The sequence below is a fragment of the Falco naumanni genome, chromosome 1, assembly GCF_017639655.2.
Source record: "Falco naumanni isolate bFalNau1 chromosome 1, bFalNau1.pat, whole genome shotgun sequence".
Lineage (NCBI taxonomy): Eukaryota > Metazoa > Chordata > Aves > Falconiformes > Falconidae > Falco > Falco naumanni.
In genome coordinates this window covers 37501229-37525320 of record NC_054054.1, presented here as the reverse complement: position 1 = coordinate 37525320, position 24092 = coordinate 37501229, and the positions used below count along the sequence as shown (strand labels likewise).

Here is a 24092-nt window from a genome sequence, read left to right as displayed (position 1 = left end):
CAATCTTAGAGTAATGTAAAACTGGAATCTCTACTTATAAGTAGCTTTGAAGCCAAATGCATTAATTACAAAACATTAAATATTAAGTTTATGTTGAATAAGTTTTTAAAGTTTAAACATAAAAACTTTGGTTGATGTTTCACCTCTAGATTTAAGGTTAGGCATAAGGCTAGTTTATTTTTACATTGGTCTTTGCAAATGATGGGGGGTGGAAAATTTTCCCGGAATAGAGTAATACTTGCTATATATTGTATGATGGAGATTAGTTACTGATATAAGAACACCACATGGAATAACGTTCCAATCAAACATTGGATTTCTGTGAAACACATTTGCTTTAAATGTGCTTCATCACAGGGGTATACAGCTCACCTTCCAATCCACATGTTGCCCATGTCAGCACATGTAAATTTTGCCTTCCTTTATTCTTTTAACTAAAATAAAGTTGTTGTTACATAAGATACATCTTCCTTTCCCTTTCAGTATCAAAATGCTATTTCAGATATACCAAAGTGCTTTCAGGACTAAAGCTAACCTAGAGATAAATCTCACAGGCAGGGAGTGGAAAAATCATGGATTTGCTACGCTATGTCACAACACATTTTAAAATTACTGAGATAAAACAGTTGAACAGAGTTGTTACTTCAACAGTTAAAAACCTCTTGTAGTGGATGTATGAACAAACTATTGATAGCAAAATGAAATGTAAGGAACTTAATGAGACAGGAAACAAATATGAAAACAGTTCCATGTCCTCCCTCCCCACAATTACCTTCTGCGCTTCTATCTTTTTGCGTCTCAATTCTGCTTCCTCACTCGATTCGGGTCCATCAGAACCAGCACCTTCATTCTGCAAAGTAAGAGTCCTCAGAGAATTTTTATTAGTTCATGTATTTAAAAGCTGAGCGATAGGTCACTGCTCAGATCATTTACACTGCCTATATGACTAACACAGGTCACAATTTCAATAGGCAACTCCTCACTCAAATGTAATTGCTACTGAGATTTGTGGGGGGTTTTGTTTGTTTGGTTGGTTTTGGCAGGGGGGGTTAGTTTTAAAAGACATGAAGTTTTTACAAGCCAGGAAGAAGGTAATGTGCCTATTGTTGCAATGGAAGAGACCTAACGACGCTGGGCTCTCGCCTGCCACCCCTCATCACTTGTTGCATGCTCTGCAGGTAAGGTATACAAGAAAGGTCTGATGCTCTAGAATTCCAGTTTCTTCCACTGTATGTGCTCCAAATAAGGTGGAACGGGTGTGGGGGAGAGATGGTAACAAGTAAGAACATATAAGGTCTACCTCTGAAACCTGTTTTCAATCTCTTTCTTCTTGCCATGGCCTTTGCATATTCCTGTTTACAGAACAGACTGACAGAGCCACACAACAAGGTTTGACAGGAGCTTTTTACTGTTCATGACCAACTTCTGCAGACCTTTTATTTAAAATAAACTGTTCAGAAGGCCTATTTAGTAGGTATCTTGCAATACAACAAAGAGTATTATTAGAAATAATTTGGCAAAACACAAGCAAGAATTTTAGGTAATTTTTTAAGTGAAAATAAAAAAAAAATAAGGTCATGCCAATCTTGGTGTCAGTCAGCTAACAGGGGAAAAAAGGTGACTGGAGATCAAAAAACTTCAGAAAAATCATTTGGTACCCTTAGTAGGCAAAGGAATGAATACATATATTCATTTATTGTATATAAAGTAGGATGCTATGCAGTAGTAATAGATATAAAATTGTTAATCAACATGAGGAAATAAACATATCTGTGACAAGATTTGGTCTGAGATAGTGTTCCTCTAGAAGTGACCCTCCACTCTAAAGTTTGTGTCTGCAGGTCTTCATGACAAAAACCTCTTAAACTTGGTCTCTGAATTCTGAAAATTAGTTTAGGCCTGCTCTTGCCTTATACGTCCATTTATGTATAGTGATACATAAAATGCATGAAAGTACTTAATACAGGTGCTGGGGGGAGGCAGGCAACATTTCTCTAGTTTTCAATCACAAAGTACAATGTGAATGTATAAGCAGGTAATCACTTGAGGAAACCCAAACACCCTATTAAGACAAATAGACAGAAAGAGGAAGAACAAACGGGAGTACAAGATCACACAAGAAGTTAATGAAAAGACAGAAACAGACTCCGGACCATATTTACTACATAGACTGCCTCTCAAATGAAACTTTTCCATATACAAGTAAATGGATTCCTTCCAAGTATGGCTTGGATTATTCATGTGATGCCTTAAGTAGCGTTCATTCTGAATCCACTTTATCAACATATTATTTTGTTGTATTATAAACATATTTTGGAGAAGCGATGTTTGAAAAAAGCGTATTGATTAAATCGAGCTCACGCCAAGAATTTCTAACTTTAGTACACACCCACAGAATGTATGAGAAGAATTGCTCTGTACGCATTCTGTGTGAGCATTGTCAAAAACTGAATTCTGGAAAAGTTCCTTTAACTAAAAGCAAATAAATACAAAGGTGCTAGTCCTCGATGAGAAATTTACATGTCAAATTCAGATGTAACATTGTGTAGTCTTGTTTTTAAGATATTGTTAGTTTACAGGCACTGAAGCTGCACCCCCAGCACTGAAATAACAAACAGATTTGCATATTCTAGAAAAAGACATGGAAGTACACTAACTGTGGAACAGAATTAAATGTCAAAAATACATGTCTATATATAAAACTGTCTATGAGAAAAGTCTTCACACAGGGATAAAAGAACACATCCCACAGCCAACTTCTGTAGGTATTTAAAATTTTTTAAACCAACCTTCTCTCCGCGAAGTTTTGCTCTAATCTGTTGACGTTCATTAAAGTTCTGTAGCCGGATCTGTCTTAATCTTGCCAAATATTCCTAGGCAACAAAAGGAATTAAGTTTCAGTTATACTGAAACTGTCTCCAGTATAGTTAACTTCAAATATGTAAGATTCCTCACAAAAATAAGGTGGGTGAAAAAAATCCTACCCCACACTATTACTATCACCATATTATCACTTACTAGTCTCCAGAAAAACTCTCATCTAATGAAAATAAAGAAAGCTGGAACATGTTTCCCAGTATCAAACTATCATTTTGTTATATACTATCATATGTATTATTATCACAACAGCATTAGGATACACAATCTCGTATCTATATGTATGCATATTCAAGACCTAACACAGATGTAGACAACTTATTTTGATTATTAAAAAAAAATATCCAACACAAAAAGCAAACGCACCCAAACTCTAGAATTTTATACAGCAAATTATTTCCTAGGAATTTATAAAGTCCTTTTATTTTGTTACACAGATGGAACCATGCAGGGAAACTAGGCAGAGTCAAGGTCAAAATCGTGCTATTTATGTGACGAGCAAAGTGGCAAACATGCAGCAAGCATACCTCTTCCTCCTTGTTTCTGGATTTCCTTCCTCTTGCAGGAATGGGCCTGCCTCCATAGATATCTGCCACGTTTTGCAGTGTACCCTGTTTGCCATTTAACGGTATCAAATTTAAGGTGGCTGGGGCATTAAAATTACCTGCTTTATCCAATAATTGTTCACTTATAAGAAACCAAAGCCATCAATGATCTGCAGTTGTTCTGAAGTTAACTGATAATCCCTTTTCCCTTACATGAAACATATGATGGTAGTAACTAAAATCCTGAACAGCCAAAGAGAGACAGGAGTTTTAAGAATATATTTGCCTGCTCCCTGCAATTCTGATTTTCTCCTGCTATGTTAGAAAGCCTAAATTCCAATGAGCATGAGCTTTTCTACACCTGAATTACATACAAATTGTTGCATAGAGTTGGCATTTCTGCCATTGTTAAGCCAAGCCTATAATAAAAGTGGAATCTTTATATGTTCTTAAGATTAAGCTTTGTCCACAATGATGACTTTTTTTTAAAACATAAAATAAGTAAACTCAAAAACCTAATAAAATACTTAAATATAAATATTACACCTAACAAGCTGTGTTAAATGCCTAACACACATGCATTCACAGTGTATAGCCTTCATTAGTGTGATGTACTCAGTGTCCTGTCACCAAAAGGATTTCAACCTTTAGAAAGTCCAATATAAAACGGTATAAGAATCACTTAACTGCAGGCTTCCTGCTTGGATTAAACCCCAAAATACTTATTATTATTTTGTTCATGCTATAACAAAAGCCTCTGCTTAACAGGTTAAAAATATCCTGATTTGTTAACTCAACATACAATACAGAACATATACATATGATAGTTACACAGACCTTCTGCCTTATAAAACACCACGTCTTTAGTTTCTGCAAGCTTGTGTAGAGAATTAAGTAAATACTCTAGTCAAGTTCTTAATAGGGAGGACTGAATCCAAATATTCTGGCTGAACACTCTCTCAGATTGACCAAAAAACCAGTGCACATTAATGTACTTCCGTGATCAGAATTCAAATTAAAGGAACCACCCTGTGGATAACAAGTAGCATACATTCACAAGGATTCCATAAATTCTGGTTTCAGCTTGAGCATTAAGGCATACAAAATGGAAAGGAGTATTTTCCATATTCACATTTTCAGAAAATATTTGATTTTATTTTAAACACATGTTCCCAAGCTTTACAAAAGCTAACTTGCACTATTCAAGTAATCTCATTGTTCTTAACTCTAGCATTCAATTTAGCTTAGGTATTTTCATCAAACTGATGGAGATTTGTATCACTGCTTTTAAACAAGAAAGAAACTGGAAGCAAGATCTTTGAGAACTGATTTTCTTTCTGTAGATTGTTAACTTTAACTCATCTGCCTACATTAAAATGTTCAGACGAGGACTCAATGTTCTGCAATGCCACACAGCTACAGTGAAGTAGCAAACTAGATCAGCAGCCATCTCTTAAAGAAGAGATGATCAAAGTATCATCAACTCAACTACCAAGTCAAACTTTAGACCGTCACTTGAAAATTAACATTGACAGTAACTATATTTAACAGAAGCTGAGTAAATTAGTACGAGTCATTTAACTTACAAATCTTTATACCACAAAGAGCTTCATATTAGTTGATGATTTCTGCTGATTTTTCCTGTCAGATCATCATGGTCTGGACAATAGTCCCATCCCTATATGAGAACTACTGCCAGCTAATCAAGTTATTTTCCTGCACAAATGAAAAGAAACTGCTGAGAACTGCTATCAATGGCAAATGGAACCCTGGCTTTGAGTTATAAGCCTTAAACATCTGGAGTTAAGTTTACAACTGTGCAGTAACTTCCTTGTTTTATTACAGCAGCCAGTTAAGAATAAAACATTTGGGCTCAGTTGGATACATTATAGAAACCTGAGAACCATTACACTGAATACTTGGGTATCTTGCATTAATTGATCTCATACATTTATATTAATGCCAACAAAGACAAGAACAAAACAGAAGCAGGTACTATTAAGGACTTGTCTAAGAAGAGGCAGCCTTAACATGAACTGTTCATTTTTTCAAAAATTTACTGGTCTTGGATGTTTTAAAAAAACCCAGAACATAGTTTTAAGGTGGAAGACTCGTACTTTAAAACATATGTAATGTATATAAGGATACTTCACCAAAGCAGTGAATTGAAGTATCTAAGAATTGCTTACTGTAAGTAAAATAATCTCTGAAACAAAGACCTGGCTGTAAATCATGATCAGATATGCAGATATAACTCAGGAGAGGCTTCTGTAAATCTGCAGTTGGTCTCATTGCACTGCAATGCCATCACGGTCAGTTTACTTTCAGCAGCTGACTGATATTGTGACTCGGTTGTATATGAAGTGCAGAGAAGCACTCAAAAAGCAAAACTCTCCACATTATGAAAACACATAGTTCAACCACACAAAGTCCTAGTGCAAACAAGACATCTTATCTACAAACAAACTTCCTAAAGGAATACTGAATTTAGAACTGCAAGCATAAAGAACAAAGAACATTTTGTGATGCTGCCCACTAGTCAATTTCTAAAGAGTAATGGTTTTAGAAACATCAACCTCGACAAAGATGGATGTCATTATAATACCTTCTCAATAAGCAGAATGTGTTTTTATAAAACACACTAGTCTATCTGATCATCAGCTGTATCAGTTTAACCGAATTTAATTTATGTGTTATTCAGTAGCTTGAACTTAAAAGTTTAATTCTAACCAAAACTGTAAAGCTACGGACAGAAAAAAGTAAATGAATGTTCTGAAAGTCACAAGTTAGACACATGCAAGAAAGGATATTTTCTTTGTTAATAAATTTAGTCATGAGAAATGTATTGCACGATTCTGTTACATTTTAATAAAAAAAATAACAAAATGCAAAAATCTTACCTCCTGTTGTCTTTTTTATTTTTTTTTAAATACTTAAGGAAAATATTTAGCCAGCATTTCATGGTTATGATGCTACTTCAAAGATTCACAAAGCATCCTAGTACAGTAATATACATAGGAAGGCCCAGATTACATACCATGTGTCCCTCAGCTCGAGCTTTGTTTTCCATGGCTTCTCTCTTTCGTTGCCAGAATTCTTCAACTTGCTTTGCTCTATCTGCAGCTATCCATCCTTTTTGCCTGAGTAATTGCAACACATAGCAAGATGAAAGCCTCTGAAATATAGTATTCAGCACCCCCCTGCATTTATTCTAACTAGTGCACACACAGAAAAGGTAACTTTCTATGAATAAGGCATCTTCAAAAAATGCCTTTCATCAGCCAAAACACAAGTCAGACTTCCACAAAACAGAGGAGAACAGGCTCAACTAAGTTAAAGAACAATTGAAAAAACCCCAACCCAAAAGAAAACACTGTTGTTGCCCTTCCAGATCCTGGTCATCAAACAAAAAATGAATGTCAAAACACAATCTTAGTTTGATTGTTTCTGAAAATGTCTCTGCTTGTTTCATTATTGTTACCATTTGGGGGCGTGTGTGTGTGAAAAAAGGCTCCTTCACGGTTTCCCTTCAGACATGAGCAAGAACTCATCACATGAGCCTATCAGTAAGGTCAAAATTGCAGCAGTCTCTCCAGACTGACTTACGTTTGGAGTAAAAGCTTCTACCACTCAGATAATCAGCATGGTGCTAGAATTCTCAGTGTTCTGGTAACTCCTTTTGGAGGATCTTGGGGGATTTTTATTTGTTTTTAAAGGTACTGTGAAAGAATTTTCCTACCTTAGAATTAGCCAGAACAAGATTTTTTTTTTTTTTTCTCCCCCGACATATTCCACCCAGGTCAGGGACCTGCTTGGGTAGACAAGAAGGCTATGTACAAGTTACCATAACTGAGCATCTGACAAGTCTCCTAGTACATACGTATGATCATTTGGTAAATGAAACAGTTTCTGACAAATTGGTTAGAAGTGGACTCAGAGGAAGCTCTCTATTAAAAAAAACAACCTGAGAAATAGTGTAAGATATTCTAACCAATGGCAGAACGATGAGGCAACCCCCTTTTCAAGGTTCCCCTAGCCTCATTTGACTGAGGAGTATTAGGGGTCCAGCAACAGGCAGGAAGGAATTGCAATAACTGATAGCAATAACCCATCAGGCTGAGACAGTTAAAGAAGAATCATTCTGCAATACAGGAGCTAGTGCTAGTAATTCTTAAATGAATTAGCATACTAATTAAACATCCTTGCATCTTTTTTTTCTCTCCCTTCATTCGCTGCCCCCCTACAAGGAGGAAGTGAAATATTTCCAAACGCTACAATTCGTTAAGAAGAAGATATAGACAAAACTACTTTGATACAATAAAACAAATGCTGTGGCCACTCTGAAAAGGCAAGATGATCCACATAGGTGTTACTGGTAAAGAAACAAGCATTTGATAATCTTTGTATACAAGTATTTGACTCACTACAAGATTTTTATACTATAACTGTTCATATGTATGAACTTGAATGCTGGACAGTGAAATCTGTCCAAACCTGTGTCATATAGCTGAAGTTTAGCTTACAGTGTTGGAGGAGAGCTGTTTCCTGAGAAAAAAAAAAAAAAACCCAACTAAAAAAACAACCCCCCCCACAACACCAAACCTATTTGCCTCAAACCAAATTCACAGGAAAAAGTTATCTCAACTACATTTTACGAAAATGTTTTTCCCTACTCCAAAGCTGGGTTACTCATATTGCTAAAACATTTCAACTAGATTTCTTCTGGACTGCATTTCTGTCCAAGACACAATTTTTAGACTGTTGATGTTGAATATACTTAGCTTTATATTAGCTGTGGTAGTGTAATCAGAAAGACTGCAAACTGAGGATTTCTCAACTTCTTTAATATATGCTCTAAATTACCTATCTTTAAGAAAGCTGCAATTACTTAAATTCTTTCTTTGAGCTAAACATCTTGAACACTTATCTTTATATTTCACCTCCAGCTGAAAGAATGAAGTGCAGGAAAGAAATAGTGCTAAACTAGCTATGATAATAAAATTGCTTCTAGATAATAAAGTACAAATACCAAAATTTAAATTCTAAGAAACAGTACCTCAATTTAAGGCTTAAGGTAATCCATTTTATAAATAAAACAGATAATAATAATACATTTCTGCACAGTATCGAGTGCTTCCAAGTTCACGTATTTGAGAAATACTGAATCAGTTTCTTTTCATGATCTACACGATATACATAATTTGCAGCCCTCTACTACACTTTCTCTCACTTTTAACAATTTAAAACAGTTTACCCAGGTGTAGCCAAGTATCATTTAATATTGTCAAATGGGCGAGGCAAACAGTTTCCTAGTCTAGGCAAGGTTTGGGGACTGTGGCACTTTGAACAAAGCACTGAGAATAAATAAAGGAGGATCGAAATATGCAGCTACATCAGCTGGAATAATACACCTTCCAGTACCAGGTTGTACCAGGAAGAATTTTAATTAGCTCACAACAGCCCAAATTACTATAAAAAAAAAAAAAGCTTGTAAAATTGTAACATCAGTGTTAAATGTGTTGTTATTGCTGCAAATTTTAAAATTGAAAAAAAATCTGCTATCTAAAAAAAGGCAAAATACATTACATTAAAACATAAAACTGAATACAATTATTTTAGAGGAACAAAAGTTTTCCTTGGCCACTTTCTTTTCCTTGCATTAACTCCATTTATTTCTTCCTCCACAGGATACATCACTGGATCTGCAGAAGTTCAAACGCATAAGACAATTTGTCCCTCTAGGAAAGTTGGTTAGTAATGCTCACACTCTAAACTTCTAGAAAAAAGATATTCTATTTACTGCTCACAGATCTGAAGGAGAGCAAAGAAGTTTTGAACAAGCTGCTTGAAAAAGGAAAACAATTAAAAAATATCAATACTTGTTTACAATCCTTTTATATATGAAAAAACTCTGCTTATAGTAATTGCAAAGAATAAGCATCACAGAATTGGAAGTTGCACACCATTATAACACCTGGCATTTACATCTCAATGAGGAAAGCTCCTAGAAGTTTTCCACTGATCAATAAACCAGCGCTAACAATTCTGGGAGTGTACTAGACACTCTCCTGTGCTAGAGTCAAACACTCAGAAGGCAGTCAGAACGAGATGACAGGAATAGGAAGCATCTTGACAGGTAACACAAAAAGCAGAACTATGAAAAAAGCAAAGGAGGAGGCTTATAATGTTATCTGAAACTGCATTAGGACAAGAATTTTGGCTGAAGTCTAGTTACAGTTGTTAGTAATCCTTTTTTCTACTATTGGGGAAGCTACGGTATCCATTGGTTCTAAAAGAATTGTGTTCTGCAAGGGACTAACACACAAACAGACGGTACACAGTACCAATGGATAAAAGCGAGTTTGAGACATGTCCAACTACTAAACGAAACAAGACACGGAACAAGAATCTAACATGTAGGGACAGATTTATGCATTTATCATAGTCCAACCTGTTTGCATTGGCTTGTTTAGACACCTCCTTCAATCTTTTCATTTTTTTCCTAACTGCACCAGCATCGGGTGGTAAATGGTGATGACCTGCAGGCCCCTTAGGAACTCCTGGACGTATTCCAGGTGGAATTCCTCTGTAGATAAATATGTACAGTAACTTACATTACTTTCATCTACAGCAGACCACATGCAACTTCTAATGGAAGATAGCCATACCTTTCAACAACTTCTTGGCCTTGTAGTTTTGCCCTCAGTTTGGCTTCCCTCTCTTCAGCTACTCTCATGTTTTCCTTTTGCTGTTGCATCTGGTCAAAAATAGCATGATAATGTTCATATTGTCCTCTGGAAGACACAGGAAAAGGACCAACGCCACCTCCACCGCCATAATATGGTGCCTGGAAATCAAAAGGGGTAGGGTGGAAATCTCAAATACTGGTTTAAACAGGCCCTTCCAATTTTTACCTCTCCAGCAGACTAAAAGCATTACTCTGCAACAATTCTGAATTGGTCCTGCTTTTACTCCTGGCATGTCCCTGTTTTAAACTATAAGGCAGTTAAAAACTTAATTTCTGTTAGCACTCCAGAATAATGCATCATTTTACCTCCCTCTGATAATAGTCTAGTTATATACGAGAGATCTGTAACACCTTTTGGAAGTTACTGGTAACAAATCCATTGAAGTGTAATTGGATACAGATGTGCTTACCTGGCAAACCCCAAAGTTTTAGCACAAAAGCCAAAAGTGATACAATACAAACTGAAGTGCTAATGAGTGATTTGTAGCCAAACACACATTTTTTCATGAAGCTGGAAACAGTTAAGCACACTTCCAAGGTTGCTGAATGGCATTAAGTGCAGATTTATCTGAGAATCCCCACTGTTGCCAAACTTTAGTTTCATCACCAGAATTGAGTTGCTTCCCTACTAAAGCTCAGATCAGGGGAACATCTACCACAAGCTACTGCTTTAGGCAAATTATCTCTGTCATTCCTAAAGAATTAGAATTCCTACAGAACTTTCATGTGAAAATAATAATTAAAAAAAAAAAAAAATGTAGCAAGCAGCTGTATACAGTAGTAGCCAAGTATGGATGCAGAAAATGTGAAACTGGCAAACAAGGTTAAGGTTGTCAGCACATGCATAAAAACATTCCCTTCACACCTGGAGGAAGCACTCAAATAGCTCATGGTAGTGAATCTACAAAATTTGTTTTAAAAGTAGTGTCAACGTTCCTTCCAGAGTGGTCTTAAGTATTTCAAGTAATTCAGATAGGTGAGTGCAGATGCGACAGGTTTAAGATTGCCTGCTTTGAAGCTCCAGAACAGATTATGTTTGCAGTGGAATTTAACACACATTCTCACTTTCAGTTGCTCAATACCCATCAATATTTGCCCATAACCCATATGACAGAATACTAACTGAAAGACTTATCCAGGCACTCAAATAATTATGCAGGTATGCTGTTCATCTGAATAAAAATAACTTTCCATACAAGACTATAGTTTCTACAAATAGAAAGTCTTGCTACATACACTGTTCAAGGTTTTACCTATCATTATTAGAGCTCAGTTTTTCAAAAGGATTATCTAAAGAAATAATATGATCAATCTCTAGGCAAATGCTATGAAGCAGGTGCTCATCAACAGTCTGCAGAACAGTTATAGCCCCTGCTAGAACCACAAACTCAAAGCCAAATCCTTGCAACCTCTTTCCCTACTTTCCCTCAAAAACAGGTGCCAGCAACCAACCCAAAAAGACAACAGGAGGACAAAATCATGCAGTGTATGATGCTGCCGTGCCTTCATAAGATGCTATATGGCTTGCATTATTGAAAAGCTTGAACAAAGCTATTCAACAGTATTGTCAGGGAGTTGCTGGATACGCTGTTTTCATGTTGGAGAAAGGAAAAGGATAATTAAGTCAAGAGTAAACCTGGGCTGACGATAACCTAGCAGACTGCATTAAGATCTGTACTAAACTATCCAATTTGGAGAAGACATTTCAATGAATTTTAAAGCATGGCTGCCATGACATTTTACACCAGTGACACTTAATGAAAATACAGACAGCCACTGAACCTCAGTTTCCCTAGATCACGGAGAAGACTGGTAACGCATCTGCAGCTACAACAGAACTTGGTATGTTTGCAGAGTCTAAGAACCTTGGAATAAAACTCTCAAAATTGATCAGAAACATGATTGTTTTTAGGAACATAAGCAGCTCTTATCCAAATGTGATTATGCTGACATATTGTGTTGTATGGAAGCTTGTATTGGTGCCTTCCAGTTTCATCTTGAGAGAGAAAGAAGCATGGCATAGAAACCAAATGATGGTTTTTGATTTTTCCAATAAATCAGCACTTGTTAGTTTTTAAAGTCTGGCATGCTTAAGTTTGCTTTTATATTTAAGCTGTACTTATACAATGAGCGGCACACATCCAAAGATTATGTCTATTTTGAAATAATAGATTTAATAAGCACCTACTGAACCCTGGTCAAGTGCTTGTGTATTCCTCCTTCTTGCACAAGGAACAGAAAATAAAACCTCTATTCATTTTGACTCTACTGCTGAGTCAGAGGTTGTCTACAAAAACCCTATTAAACATGTTTAGGCCAAGTATATTTGCAAGACTCACTACCACCACAACAAACAGCAGCATTTTAAGCCATTTTCTATTGTCAGACAGATTTATACTACAGCAGTACTTAAATTTCTGCACTAGCTCTGTCTGATGAAAGTACCCTGACCTTTATATTCAACTAACTTCATGAAACTACTTTCCAGGACACTTATGTTTCCACAGAACTATGACACACACAAACAGGCAAAAAGAAACTGTCACAGGAATCAGATTAAACTGTGTAATTAAGTTATGGATGAAGTGAATGGCTAAAGAGTTTACTGCTTTCAGAAAAAAATAGTTAGACTTATTAAGGATTTTTTTACCCCCATCCTGAACAACTTAGCAGTATATATAAACATTTTTGTTGCTCAATAAGAAAGAATGCTTAGAAGCAGGTATTTAATACTGGGGAAGAGGTCTATTATCATAATATGAGAATCTGGAAAAAGATTTCAACAAAAGAATTCAAGAACAAACTTGAATGCGAAAGAAGCTGTTCATGCATAGACTCAGCAGAGGAGAAGTAGCAAAAGCAGGAGTGGAAAAAAGTGGTGCATGAAAACCGTTCCTGGCAGAAGGAGAGAAGATTCGGAAATTCAGTAAGTATTAAAAATGAAAACTGCACACGATCTCCAAAAAGCCAGGGAAGGGAGTCTGTTATACAATTTTTCTTAAATTATCCATAGATTAATAATGGGCAGTCCCAAGAGTTGACCTTCAAGAACAGATCTTTCTGAAAAGCGAAGACCATGCCAGAAAACCAAAAGTGCGGGGAACCGACTACACCACATTTCTGCATCTGCTGCCAACCTTAACATCACCACTTCCACATGAACCAAGCACATTCCTCCATCCTTGTTCCCTGGCTCTGTTTATTCGTTCCATCTGAAGGAGAAAACAATACAGGAAAACAAAATTCAAGGAATCACTACGTAAAAATGGAACTTTACTATTAACACATTTTAAACTTATTTTACCCTTTCTTTTTCCAATCTTCTCATTTCATCTGCCTTCAGTAAACTGATCTGCAATGTGTAAGGATTAAACATGTTTAATAACCGGGAAATCCAGCTACTACATATTCTTATGCAACATATAACACATCACACCACAAGATACTTCATTAAAATTACTTTGGGTGGAAAAAGGAAGTCTCAAGAATCTTGTCTACCTGATCTCTCTGGCGTTTTTCTTTCTCAGGCAATTCTAACCTTTTCCTTTTTGAAGGTTCCTGAAAAATAAGCATATAATTCAGTACTTATTACTGAGCCATTGTTCTGTCAAATCTCTGTCAAGCCAGGTTAGTGCTCCAATTGCTGGTGTAGGTCCACAAAGATTAGGGAAAAAAAAAACATTAAAAAGATACTGTTATATAATGTTTGGAAAAAAGATAAGGAGGAAAGGTTTGAAGGTTTATTGTTGTCATTCTTGCTCTGGACTTAGCTTTTGATATGTTTGAGGTATCATGAAATTATCTGTTAATTTTCAAACCATTTCCTTCTTTCTTCTCCTGGATTAATTTTCTTCATTGGACTTGAAAAGGCCTGGATAAAAGGTGAAACTTTGCAAATTAGACAGCACAACACCAGAATGAGAGAAAAATTCTAATCAGAAAAAAAATATCTTAAACATACAACTTAGTATGTGCAAAATGTGGTTTAAGATAATTACTCATGAGGTTCTAAATGCAAAGCCCTGTTAGGATCTAGCTACTGTACTTCTTCACCCTCTACTAAAAGCTCTGTCTTGAAAGCTGAAGGCAGCAATTTCTAAATCTGTTTTGTCTTAATTTTTCTTCTCTGGCAATATCATTCTGCATTACAGTCTTTTCCTATTAAAAGCCTTTGAAGGTCCCTAGTTATCAAGATTCTCTTAATTGGAGAACAGATCTATTAGGTTATCCTCAGGCTATTTTCACTTGAGTAACTCTAACCAAGGTTCTTGTCACCTATAGAAGAGAAGAACACAGCCTCTATTGAATACCTGGTAAAGAAGCAGCCATATGTAATAAACCATACTGCTTGCTCTCATCTTCTCAAAAAAGTGATGGTTACTTTTAAAGCTTTTTTATTTTTCTGGCCATACTAGAACATAGAGAGCTTCAAAATATTTTCTTTTGCCAGCCTAAAATCCTATCAAAGTATTTCAGAATATAAAATCAAGTACTTTGGAAGGCAGAAGCCTTTATAGAGACTTAAGTCAATGTAGTTCAACTACACTGAGTTAATGGGAGTATCACTAAACAAAGGAGATAATTCTTACATGCTCTTCCAAAGACAGTTGAGAGCTGCAAGCTCAGACTATCCTGGAACAACAGCAAATAGAAGAAAATTTATATTACACTGTAGTCATTGTTTCTATCCTACTAGGATACCTACTGTCACTAGACACAATCCACACAAAGAGTATATCTTAAAATTGCAGCATTACTGACTCCTTACATGCAGCAAGAAGCTATTTTCTCAGTCTCTACCCTGCCACTTGCAGTCTCCCATGCAAGTTGGATTGGTGTTGGCTGGTGAAATATAATGAGCAGCAGACTAGCAGACAGATGTGCAACCAAGCCTTAAAAGATAAAAACCTCACAGTCTCATAAGGATACACAAGAAGTCTGTGTGTTCCATTTTTCTTACTCTCTTTTTCAAACTGTGTATCACAAGCCAACAAAGACTTTTGTGATCAATCTTTTCCTTAAACCTCCAATAACTTTTGAACCCCCCAAATAACTTATATCTCAAGGATAATTTTCTGTCCACCTATCAAATTTGACAGATGGATAGAGATCTCAGCACTATGATCCCCAGAGTACCATGAGAAGAAGGAAAGGAAGAAAACCCCAAACCCACAACCCGCCCGCAACAACAACAATATTACTTATTCAGAAGAAAATTTGAATTGGTTCTCTTGCTGCAGTGGAAGCTTCCTGTTGTTGTCTGGCACATGCATATAGATCAAAACTAGCTGCACTGTAAACATCTCCTGGCCATGCAGTAATTAAAGGAATAAAGAGAGAAAGAAAAAAAAAAAAAAAAAAGAGTTTTATGTACTAAGGAGTACAGAGAAGATGGCTGGAAGAAAGATCAAAAGTACTGTATGAAGGTATCCAGAAGACTATTTCTCATTAGTTCATGGAATTAAGTCTGGGAAACTCTTCTTCCATTTACCCAATTTCTCTGGCTGAGAACACTTTAGAAAATGAATACAGAAGTTTTCTACGTTTTGAAAATTTGAGATCACTTTGGAACAAGGAAGAAAGACACAAAGATTCTTATCCAGTGTCAATGATCTTGGTGTACCTGACAGACTTCCAACATTTCTAAGAGTGGTCAACACCAACAAAGGAACTGAAGACATGCAAAGCACATCTAATTCAGCAGTGGAATTAAAACTCAAACCTAAGGTAGCAGTCTTCGAAAATCATTATATTAAAACCAACTAAACAACAACAACAACAACAAATCAACAATTATGCAAGCCAAGCACTGGCTACTACTACTTTCTTTGCAGATGCATGTGTCTACATAAGACATTTTGAAGGAATGCATAGTATTTTCACAGCATTTAAATAAGCTATAAGCAAAACAATTCAATTCAAGTAATGTAGCTTACCTGTCTAGACTTAGCCAATGACTTCTTCTCATTAGGCTTTTTAGGCGCATCACTAGACTTCCTGATCACTAAAGGCACTCCATATTTTGCAGCAGGTTTGGTAATTTTCTGAGCTGGTGCAACTGAAGTCAGTATTTGTTCTTGAGCTGGTCTTTTAGCTAAGAAGAAAAAACAACCCTGTTTTACATTACAGTTATCCAGGCTGGCCAATGTACCATATTTCCTTTTCTCAAGATATGGGAACAGCAAATCTGGAGGAAAATGAGTGAGCTGCTAACATTTAATTCATGTGAGCTGATGCGTAAGTGCAATATACCCAGTTGTCCAAAACAGCAAGTCTAAATTTCATGCTTGACAAGAAACAGCAGAATACAGTCCCTGAGCTCCTCACTCTCAGCACTGCACACTGGAGAATTTTAAGCTTATTTCAGCTGCCATGTTTCATTATACAGTTGTCATGGACACAGGGAAAAGTTTTCCTTATCGAATGCAGACACAGGCCCCCTTCCACTAACAACACTGGACTGCAACCTGCAACACTAACATCACCAGAAGACGAGTTCTGGAAGGGCTTCAAAGGCCTCCAGGGATATTGTTTTCCTTGCAGAGTTCCTGAAAAGATGCCAATATTGTGGACTTGATTCTGTGGTTGCAGGGCTGTCTTACTACAGAATAGCAGGATGACAGTGAAACACTTATACAACCCTATCAAAAGATACTAAAGCACTTGCCACAGCTTCAAGTAATTACAAGGAAATGAAATAAAATAAAGGAAGAAGAAGAAAATCTAGGAGAAAAAGGGTAAACTAATGCAGGAAAATGAAGTAGGGTAAGACTATCTGGACAAAACGAACCATGATCTATTTTGCTACCAGCAGTAGAAATTCTACTGCTTTGGGCTGAAGTCAGGGCTTAATCCTGGAATCTCTAATGAAACCTCCTTCATTTTTACAAGAAATGGAATTTTTCATTACCCATTGGTCATTAGTAAGGGGGGGAAAAATAATCATACAATAACAGCATATAAGTAATTTCCAGTATTTGCAGCCTTCACTATCTCCCCAGATTTTGGAAGTGTAATACCACTGCAAAAGGAAAAAGTACACCTAAAATATTACAGTACCACAGTTTGTATTTACATCATTTGTATCCTACATACATCTAGCTCCCCAGAAGAGGAGGGAAAATTGCTTCCCTCTCTTTTTTCCTGAAACTTGTAGTATCAGGTATAAGAACCCATCAAAACCAATAAAGGAACAAAGCTACATACACTATCTTGCCTGAACTGAAAGCAAACGCACTTTACACACTTACTTACCTGGTGCAGCATGTGGTCCAAACTTCTGGAAGATTTTGTGATTGAATTCCTCTGCAATAAGCTAAACAAAAAGTTGAACAGTTAGCCATCAGTATTTATGACTGAAGATAGAAAGAACTCACTTTCAGAGAAGCGTGCTACTCCCAGTAAGCATCTAACTAATAGTATTTGTTTGTCCTCGTTTCAGACCATGACATTACTGTAACTTAAATTTAAATGGATACTCAACTTCATGTATTCAATTTAGCATCACTAACATTAATACGAAGCTGGATTTGGTATTTTCAAACATTTTTGGCATAATTGCTCAAATAATTTTTAAAAGAGCAATTTAGTCTGACTTCTAGGTGGCACATTACTTCATTTATGAACTAGCTAAGAATCTAGAAGAAAGTTAATGTAAGCATCAACATAGTTTTATGTATAGTTCATATTAGATTTCTGTATAGTTGAAATTTCACTTCAATATCTCAGGCAGCTTGTGTCAAAAAAACAGTCCTTTAAAAATATTTACAGTTTTTAAGTTTCTCTGTCCTTCTCAAGATGCAAAGATGACAAAATATGTGGCTATCTAGGAACAACAGATATGGTATGCTGTCAGGCATACCAGATTAGCATAATAAAATGTGGAAAACAGCTTTACTGGAGTAAAAAATAGGAGCCTTGACAGACAGCATTCAAACATTAACAGGCCAACATCTCGAATATTGTATGTAGTTCTGAACCCAAGACCTCAAAAACCATGTAGCAGAAATGAAAAAGGTTCAAAGAGCAGTAAGGATAATTAAAAGTATTGAAAAGCTTCAGTACAGAGGACAAATAAGCTTGCTCTTCAGCCTATAAAAGATGACTGAGATGTAATGTGACAGGTCTAAAATACCATGTGATTTTGCAGAGAAACACACAAGCGCAGCAAATGGTAATACCAATATAAGAAGTGGGGTGCAACTGAATATAAAGGAGGAAGGTTTAGAATACAGAGTTGATCCTTTCTGCAACAAATAGCAGACCTGTGAATTTCTCACCGATCATGAAAACTTAACCAGGTTCACGGAGAAATCAGATAAGCTAACAGATGAGAAATCTATTGAGGATGACAAAATACCAAAGAAGATGCTTTCCTGAGCTGATGCAAATGAGACAACAAAAAATGAAGGTTGGGAGAGTATTACAGGGTAATGTCACATAGCCCTGCCTTGCTCGTATTTGCCTCACCAGGCACTGTTTATAGCCAGTGTTCATTCCCCACAAGATATGGCGTAAGACTGAGTTTTAGCTGAGCCAGCACCATGTTCTCATTTTCTAAGATCCTGCTTGACTCAAGAGTGCTGCAGCTGGTGCTACCAATACAGAACATTCAAAGGATGGGAACTGCAAAGGTATTTTTTACAACAGTAAAGCTACTTACAGACAGATAATGACCATACTACAGACCACCTTTCTAGAGACTGAGCATGCCAGGAATGTGTTACTTAATGTTCTGACAAAACTGACAGCAATGTTAACTGAACAGTCACTAAACCCCAAGGTTTTAAGGAATAGTCTTTATAGAATCTTGAACTATCCAGACTATTTGCTTGCAGGCTACCAGTCAGTTATAATGGATGCTGAAGAGTTAAACCTGAAAAAAACCCAAGAACCAGAGTGCAGAACTTAGGACTCTGCACATGATAGCAGAGAAACTTTTCAACCTGTACAGTTTCTCTCATCAAAAGATTCTGTAAGCAAGAAGTCACACATGTGAGTGGTCTCCTACTAGTGGTATTTCAGTGATCTTGAAGCTTTTATTTAGGTGGTAGGCTGTAACAAGTGAAGTGTGATGTTTCCATGATAATGCAGCTTCTGACAGAAAAGAAACATAAAAGAAACTCTTCAGTACCTTTCAAAAAGCCCTTTTTTATTTATTTTAAATGTATGCTAATTGAGATCTACTGTTTAATGTAACTTACTAACCATGAACATTAAGAAACAATTTATGTAAAACTGGAAGACTGCTTTCCTGTCATTTAAGAGCAGAATTTCAGCAATAGTTGCAACCCACTGAAGACGTCAACATAGAAAATCTCTTTTAAACTTAGGCTAAGGAAAGCAGAGGAACACAGCATTAGCCACAGATGAAACTGAAAGGCAACAGGCATTACAGCCGTGTCACAGAACAACCACCTCCAGCTGAACATGAATGTACCAGGACCAGGGATTGATACATTTAGTAAAAGGTGTTTTCTGGGTGTGGGTTTCTTCTGTTGTTTTTAAGACTAGGTAGCATCTCTAAGTCAAACATGTTAGTGATCCAGCTGGGAAGATTGTGTGCAAGTATTCATACTCGATCTAGGAAAATTAGTACTCTATTATTAATTACATTTTGCCTCACTAACTCCAAATAAAAATATCATATCCATTTTAGCTACTGGAAATAAAATCAGATCAAGCTATTACTGTTGTAAAAGTTAGAACAAACTTATCTGTAAAAACTTACGAATCTTATCTTTCATTGGAACTTTAAACTATTATTAGTTTAAAATTTGTCTACATTTATTTACCTCATACCACTATTATTCACTTGCTAATCTTTATCTCTTTTGATTAAATTTACATAAAAGGACATGAATAGATGTCAAATGATATCAACAGATTCTAAACAGAATAGTAAGCAACTTCCTCAAGGTTATATACATGTGATACTTTTAAACATGAAGATATTTAAGTATTAGTTTAATTAGTAATACTTCATAGAACATGCTTTCAGACCATTCCAAATTCCAAACAAAAGAACGATTGAAGAAATTATGATAAAGCAGGGATGCTGAAGTCATTGACAGCACCATTTTATGAAAAAATGCATATCCAATGAAATAATCATCTCACTCATAATTCCTCACTATATAGAAAAACACACAAGGCAATGCATTTACAAAAATTACTATTTTAATTTGTTTGTGGAAGCTACCAAATACTTAAGTAATTGGAGATTCTTCTATAAAGTTCACAGTAAAACTCTTTTCCTCCACTGAAAGTGTCTCTTAAAAGCTCTAGGGAATACCATTACTCCAATTTCTCCACATAGTATATTAACATTATAATGAAGAAAAAGAAAAGTCCTATGATGTTTTTAGCAAAATTAGAATTAAAACTAACTCCATACCTGTGGTGTGAGAAATTTTTCAACTCGTTTGGCTATAAAGTTCTTCTCCAATATGGAGTTTACTGATGGTCTATTCCTAGGATTCCTTTTAAATAACTGTGACAACAGATTACGTAAGTCATAGGAGTAGTGCGTAGAAACAGGAGGAAAAGGTCCAGAGATTATCTTCAGTACCAAGTTTTTCATGTTACCAGCTTCAAACTGTATCATATAAGAAAGAAAACAGTTACTATGTATTACTTACTGTCTGTCCACATGCAAGGCTGCATATAAAGATCATGAGGTAAATAAAAGAACCCACCAAAACAACACACACTTTCCCCTGCCTCAACATACCAAACAAAATTTCAAGGCCATCAACAGTTTACAGCAGCAGTTCAAAATAATGTGCTGCCAAGTATTCTGATTATAAATACATCAGAATACAGATGTTTCGTACTATAGACATATAAGCTTTGCTAACAAATAATTATTTCCCTCCAGATCTACAGTGATAATGATATAAAATTAAGGATAAAGTAAATCCATAATTATCTGCTTGATGTCCTCTCTCAAACACTTTCAACCATCACGTCTTCTGCCCTTCTTAGCAAAGCCACATTTCAAATAAAAAAATATAAAGCATTCACACTCATTCACTGTAAAATCCAAAGGAATGCTTAGACTTCAACTTAAGCTCAGGAAATCAAGCACACCATTTCAATTCCTTTGTACAATAAAAATGAAACAGTACTTATCGCCGGGCTCATGGAAAACAACCTATTGCCATCAACTCTCAGAAAGGCAACACTGTTGCCACAGGAAAGACCAAGCAATAAGAAATTACAAAAGCTTGAAATAAAATGAAATCCTTATCCCTTGAATTTTTTTTCTGATTTTCATGTTGTATTTTTTCTTTTAATGAAAATAGCTATTAAAAAACCAAAACAAAACCCATACAAAATCCCAAAACATGACAGAAAAAAATGGGTTATCTTCCCTTCAAAACAACACCCACACAATGGGGTTGGGGGATGGGGAAGGCAAGTCTTTCACCTTGAGAGTTTTTTCTAACTGTTCTAAATAGAAATGCATTAGTCTAGTTGCATAAAAGCTGACAGTCCAAATTCAGACTTTCAATGAAAATGTCAATTTTCTTTCAAAATAAAGGAACATTATTCACAGCATCATTTGTTGCAACACCTAATTTTTTTTTCTGCTAACACAATTAATTAAAAAAATTGCACTGGAAACAAAATACACAGTACTAAGATTTATGGAGAGATTGACATGAACCAAAACACAGATGGAAAACAATGGTCAGTATAGGAAGAGGAGACAAGACTGTTGAAGGTAATTTTAAACAGTCACCATGAAAGCTTTTCATCAACTGAAAGACATTTGTATAACATCAAGGAAAATTCCTGTTTGAAATCACTGTTCTTTTAAAGATACAGGAAGTTTCTACTCACCGCATGTTTAAGTGTACACATTTCATAGAGAACACAACCAAGGGCCCAGATATCACTAAATCAAAGAGAATGTATGTTAAGAATTAGTTCTAGGTATAACATTGCCAAGTAACGTATCTGTGAAACCTGTCTTTGAAAGGGAAAATGTATTTTGAGTATGTACACCCTCCCTTGTATGTACATCTTCCACCCTTCATACCACCACCCCACTTCCACACCCGCAACACAACCCCCTCTCCCCTCAAAATAAATAAATTCAGCAACCCAAAAATATGGTCAACCTAAAATCAGATGAGGTTACTTTGGCTCCAGATTTTATTCAGACCTTTTTACCTGAACCAACCTAGTCACAGAAATGGGACAAAATATTGACAAGGGCTTTATTTTCTTTAAATATATACATTTGCCTGAGGTCTTTGGATTAAACAAACAAAAACCCCAAACAAAACTCACCATCTAATTCAGCAACTACAAACAATTCTCAAAGTCAAATTTGCTGTTTACCATTGACTTACCTTACCCTCGCTCATTACAGGATTACAGAATTTGGATTTATTATCCAATGGTATTCTAACCCATACTGAAGAAATTAAGGGACAAGAAACTGCAATAATTATTATTTTTTAAGAAACCAACTGAAACTAGTGTAAGGCACTCACAGTAATAGATGAAACAGCCCAGCACAGTATAAGACTAAATTGATAATGACTATTTTAATTACATTAGGGATGCTGTTATCAGATACAGCCTACTGCCAGGATAGCAAACATGTAACTTTTGTTAACTGAAGCAAGCTGAGCCATCGATCTATGCATGTGCTTAGAGAATCCAATTACTGTGTTTGTGATTTCATCGTTAACACAATTTCACATTCGTACTGCATAAATTAAGGCGGTACAACTGTTGTGCAGGTAGGCAAATGTAAAACCGTAATTCAGAACACTACTAGATCTAGAATTCAGAGCATTAAGCTAAGTCATCTCTGCATCACATTGCTTTGTACTGCACAGACCTACTAAGGTCCTGCTTGTACAGTGAGACTCAGTACCTTCTCAGATAAAAGATGAACAGCTATTCATCATCATAAGAGCAGAACATCTTCAGATTTCTAGAAGAAATCACTTTCCTTACCAAAAAGGTTTAATAAAATGCTTATTAGTACCTTTTATTGTTGTAAGGTTTGTTCTGACATATTTCAGGTGACAAATAGTATGGCGTTCCTATGCAAGTGCGAGCCAACTCTGCAGTACTAAGAAAAAAATAAGAATGAATGTTAACTAGTTATATGAAGTGCACAGATTGTGTTTTCCTAGATCAAAGTGATTTCAATTAAGTTAGAGAACAGCATCAAAAAGGAATTACCTGTTAAGAACTCTGGCGATCCCAAAATCTCCCAGTTGTACTGTTCCATCTTTGGTTAAAAATATGTTCTTGATATAGAAATTTTAAGAAGTCTGTTAATTAAAACATTCATACAATTGCACAATTTTTGTTCTCAACATGTTATGGGAAGAATAAAGTTTTTTACCATTCGATCACTCTGAAGTCACTAGCAAAAGTGTTACTGACTACTATCAAACACCTGACATACTCTTGTCCTACTTCTTCAAATTAAACACTATATTACACATTCTAAAACATAACCTGTCCTGTCCCCACACATAAATATATGAGTACTGCTGAAGTAGCTGCATCAAACAGCCTCATCTGTTTGTACAAATACCATATAAACCTTTTCCAGATAATTCTGAAGAAAAAAAGTGTTACCATTATTATGTAAAAGACTTATTTTCCATAATTTGCCAACTTACACTAGCAAGAGATGAATGAAATAACTTTGGAGGTAAATTCAGTTAAAAAAAATAGTTACCTACATACCTGTGACTTTATGTCCCGATGCAAGATTTTTCTGTCATGTATGTGTTTTAGTGCTAAACAGATTTGTACAAACCAATCCAGAATCTATGCATAAAAGAAAATGCAACATCAGCATTGTTATTTAGCTGAAAGCATCCCCAGTTACACAACTGAAGACATTATCATATCAGTTTTATAATTATAACTCAAGATTTTAC

General features: G+C 35.8%; 1 protein-coding gene across 9 annotated transcripts in view; it reads right to left on the bottom strand.

The window, feature by feature from the left end:
- Positions 1–24092, bottom strand: part of NEK1 (NIMA related kinase 1) — a 49685-nt gene that overhangs the window by 18528 nt on the left and 7065 nt on the right. For 2 of the 9 annotated variants that reach the window (XM_040589070.1, XM_040589079.1), the window contains exons 5-20: positions 23896–23979; positions 23380–23447; positions 23180–23266; positions 22018–22072; positions 20567–20767; positions 17425–17485; positions 16107–16264; positions 13669–13728; positions 13475–13522; positions 13308–13382; positions 10091–10269; positions 9874–10008; positions 6460–6562; positions 3405–3488; positions 2790–2873; positions 773–850 (exon numbers count right to left, since the gene is read on the bottom strand). In XM_040589070.1, the coding sequence (XP_040445004.1) occupies positions 773–850; positions 2790–2873; positions 3405–3488; positions 6460–6562; positions 9874–10008; positions 10091–10269; positions 13308–13382; positions 13475–13522; positions 13669–13728; positions 16107–16264; positions 17425–17485; positions 20567–20767; positions 22018–22072; positions 23180–23266; positions 23380–23447; positions 23896–23979 (1560 nt within the window). Of the gene's footprint in view, positions 1–772; positions 851–2789; positions 2874–3404; positions 3489–6459; positions 6563–9873; positions 10009–10090; positions 10270–13307; positions 13383–13474; positions 13523–13668; positions 13729–16106; positions 16265–17424; positions 17486–20566; positions 20768–22017; positions 22073–23179; positions 23267–23379; positions 23448–23895; positions 23980–24092 lie in introns of those variants that run through there. The other 7 variants (XM_040589089.1, XM_040589105.1, XM_040589096.1 and 4 more) reach the window with 7 other exon arrangements.